Raw genomic sequence first — 3357 nt, forward strand, 5'->3', positions numbered from 1 at the left:
GCCCAACTAAACAGATCCTAAAGTTAGCCACCAGGTTGGGCCTCAAGAAAAAAGAGAAGAAAAAGGTCAGGTTGGGGGGAGGCCGTTCGTCTGTTCTGTCCCTGAAAACAAGGGCCACCATCCGAACTCGTTCGCGGTGCCTCCTGAACGTTAGCTGTTGAGCCATGCAAAACCAACCTCCCCTTAAATCCCCCTGTTAATGCGCCATGAATTCCCAAGGCTCCTGCGCCATCATCACACTCCACCCGCATCGATCGCCCTCGCGAATCACCCCCACTCCGCGACCTGTGACCCTGCTCCTGTCGGGCCGGCCGGTGAGCTGTAGCGGCGAGACCAACCAACCGACGACCAACCATGGCGGCGGCGCCCGTGCGCGCGTGGTTGCTGGCGGCGCTGGCGCTGGCGCTGGCGTGCGCGCTGCTGTCCGCCGACGCCGCGGGCGCGCCCGCCGCGCAGACGACGCCGCCGGCGGCGCAGGCGGTGTCGTCGGGCGCCGCGAAGCCCAAGTGCGAGCCCGGCGCCGTGAACGACAAGGCGTGCCGCGTCGGCGCCGTGCACGACCCGGAGAACCAGGAGGAGGAGGGCTTCAGCGTCACCGCCAAGGCGCCCGCCGGCGCGCCCGACACCGACAGCGACGACGACTACAACGACCCCGACGTGCCCAACGACGACCAGCTCGTCGTCGTCGGCCACTGATGGATCGATGCATGCGAGAGCGCATGAAGCGGATGATGATGGGTTGGCCAATGGAACCCCGGTGTTAGCTCGTGATCTTGACGGGTCGAGAAACTGATTGGGCTTGAATGTTGTTTGGATCTTGTTTCATTGATTGTTCTTGTTAACTAGTGTACGGTAAATTGCTTGACGCTATTAATCACCATGTGTCCTGTGGATTCTTGATCCTTTGTCTTGCGCTCAAGCACACTAGCAAAGACGCATGAATGATGGGATTTTTTTGGTGGGGCGGGGGGGGGGGGGGGGGGGGGTGATAAGATCAGACGTAGTACTTATATACCTGCTATCTAGCAGGACTTCTGAATTGCACAGGTGGTTTAATTTGGCACATTGTAATAAGGTGAGTGTACAACTAATAAGTCAATCCTTTTAAAAAAAAACTAACTAAAGACTTACTCCATTTTGAGGGTGCAGATTGTGGTTAATGCGTTCTAATTTTAAATTGTGTTACAAATATTTGCTAGGAATTTGTGACCATGCATAGATAATCAAAATTCATTTCTTTATATTCTGACACAATACTCATATAGACGATATTTCGTAAAATTTATGCAGTTTCGTTGGGATAGACTCTCGTTGCCAATTTCCCTTGCTCCTTTTTCTTTCATGTATTTCTAGTTTTTCTCTTTTGCATATTTGATTTTGTGTTTACTTATATCTTAGTTTAAACTACATGTTTAGAATGGAAATCAATAATTTTATCGCTTCGTGCATACAAACGTAGCCGATACGATGACACACAAACATGTGTGAGCTAGCTCCTATATTAACAATAGTAGAAGCGCATGATTTAAAAGCACATCTATGAGTACTTTGAGATCTTTGTTTACAGTAATAGAGATAGATTGTTTTGATGTGGATTCAAGGGGTTAGTTTTTAATAATAGCGTATGTGGGTCATTTTGATGCAAATTTAGGTGATCAATTTAGATTATTTTTTCGAGATGGCATAGGTAGATAGCGTCGTGAAGATTTAGTGGTTTTTTAAAGTTACTTTTGTAATGGTACAGGTGTGTCTGGATAATTATACATCTGGTTACTTTATACTATTTTTTTTATTGATACTGTGTGTTGTTCTGCGATGCACATTACCTCAAATTGCTATCCATTATAGCTATGTTTAGACGACCAAGCAATTATCGGTTGTTACTTTTACCAATCTATATGCTTCAATAAATAAAAATATTATAATTTTACAAGTGATGCTTTTTGACAGATTCATATGAAAAATATCACTACAGCTTATTACATTAAAATTTTAATTATTATCATGTCAACCTATTAGCACGCGCCGTGCGGGCCACCTTACTAGTTATTATTATTGATGCGTGCAGTCTACCGAGTCGATGGAGGGATGCATTTTATTTCTATGTTTTTGGAATTTGTAAAGTTTGCAAGCATGAACGTGGAAGGGTTATTTCAGAAATAGAGGCGCGTGCTAAGATGGCAATCGAATGAGGAGTCAGGGTGGACGAACCATAGTCATCAGGGCTGCATCATGTGGAAGATGATTTGCTTGCACAATAACAAACAACCTAACAGCTCACTTGGTCAAGCTATTGCAGTGCATGCACAATGGAGAACTGGAATCCCCTTTCTCCTTTTTTCCCCCTGGTTTTCTTATAACTTTTTTTTAGCAAAGTTTTTTTCTAATAATAATAACTGGATAGGAGTAAAGAGTCTTACGCTCGCGTGGGCTGGGGGGGTCCTACGCACACTCGCCAGCTTAATTTACGAGGCCCATTAGAATTGCACACAAAGGGGAAAGAAGGCCCATTACAAACCAAAACACAAGCCGTCGAAGTCCATCTTTCTGGGCCCGCCCTGCAACGGCTCGTCGCGGTGCCGAGGCCTGCCTGGCCGGGCGCCGCCCTACCGGGAGCGGAGCGGAAGGGCATGATGGCAACGGGGCGCCCGCGCGCGGGCATAATTCCGCGTATTTTGGCGTGGCCGCCGGGGACGAAAGCGGCCGGCCCGGCCGACTACGCGTACGCCACCCCGGCCGTATAATAACTGTCATGTGCGCACGCACGGGGCGCGGGGCGCACAAGGCGGCCGGCCGCGGCTTCGGCGGCCGTGTATGCCGGGCGCGAGCGAGACACGCGAGGGGTGTCTCCTTTAGTCCTCCTTTCCAGCTGCGCCCTCCCCGGCCCGGCGCGTCCACACCATGATTGCAGCAACCAAGCTCCTCCTCGTCAGCTCCGTCGTCGTCCCTGCAGCAGTGGCATAACGAACCCTCGCTCGCTCGCCGGTTCAGCTCAGCTCACCCCCACCACTCTGCTTCTGCTCTCTTCCGGCCACCGCGATGCGACGTACATTTCTACTACTACTGAACCCTGTAGTCTGTACAGCGTGGTGCAGGTAGCACTCATATTGAATATCAGTAGGTTACTTCCCACCCCATGCTCTCCTAACGGCTCCCCCCCCCCGCCGGCGCCCCGCCGCCAGGCGGATCTCCGCCGCCCGACCTTCCCTCCCCTCCATGTTTACAGATCCATGTCCACCTTCATGCCACCTCCCCATACATCCTAGTCTCTCCTCCTCCCACTTCACGGAATGGGAGATCCAGAGGTGGGCTCCTTCGCCCCTACCAGGCCACCGGCCACCACGACGCCTGCGCCGG

At 50.9% G+C, this 3357-nt stretch overlaps 1 protein-coding gene across 1 annotated transcript; it reads left to right on the top strand.

The window, feature by feature from the left end:
• The first annotated feature begins 234 nt into the window (after positions 1-234).
• On the top strand, positions 235-891 carry LOC120705220. Its single transcript, XM_039989690.1, has one exon. The coding sequence runs from the start codon at positions 355-357 to the stop codon at positions 694-696; it is 342 nt and encodes a 113-aa protein (XP_039845624.1). The 5' UTR covers positions 235-354; the 3' UTR covers positions 697-891.
• Positions 892-3357: the final 2466 nt, after the last annotated feature.

The sequence above is a fragment of the Panicum virgatum genome, chromosome 4K, assembly GCF_016808335.1.
Source record: "Panicum virgatum strain AP13 chromosome 4K, P.virgatum_v5, whole genome shotgun sequence".
In the NCBI taxonomy this organism is placed as follows: domain Eukaryota; kingdom Viridiplantae; phylum Streptophyta; class Magnoliopsida; order Poales; family Poaceae; genus Panicum; species Panicum virgatum.

Bases quoted from the DNA above. Each gene is read 5' to 3' on its own strand.
- LOC120705220 (XM_039989690.1), top strand. From the start codon at position 355: ATGGCGGCGGCGCCCGTGCGCGCGTGGTTGCTGGCGGCGCTGGCGCTG.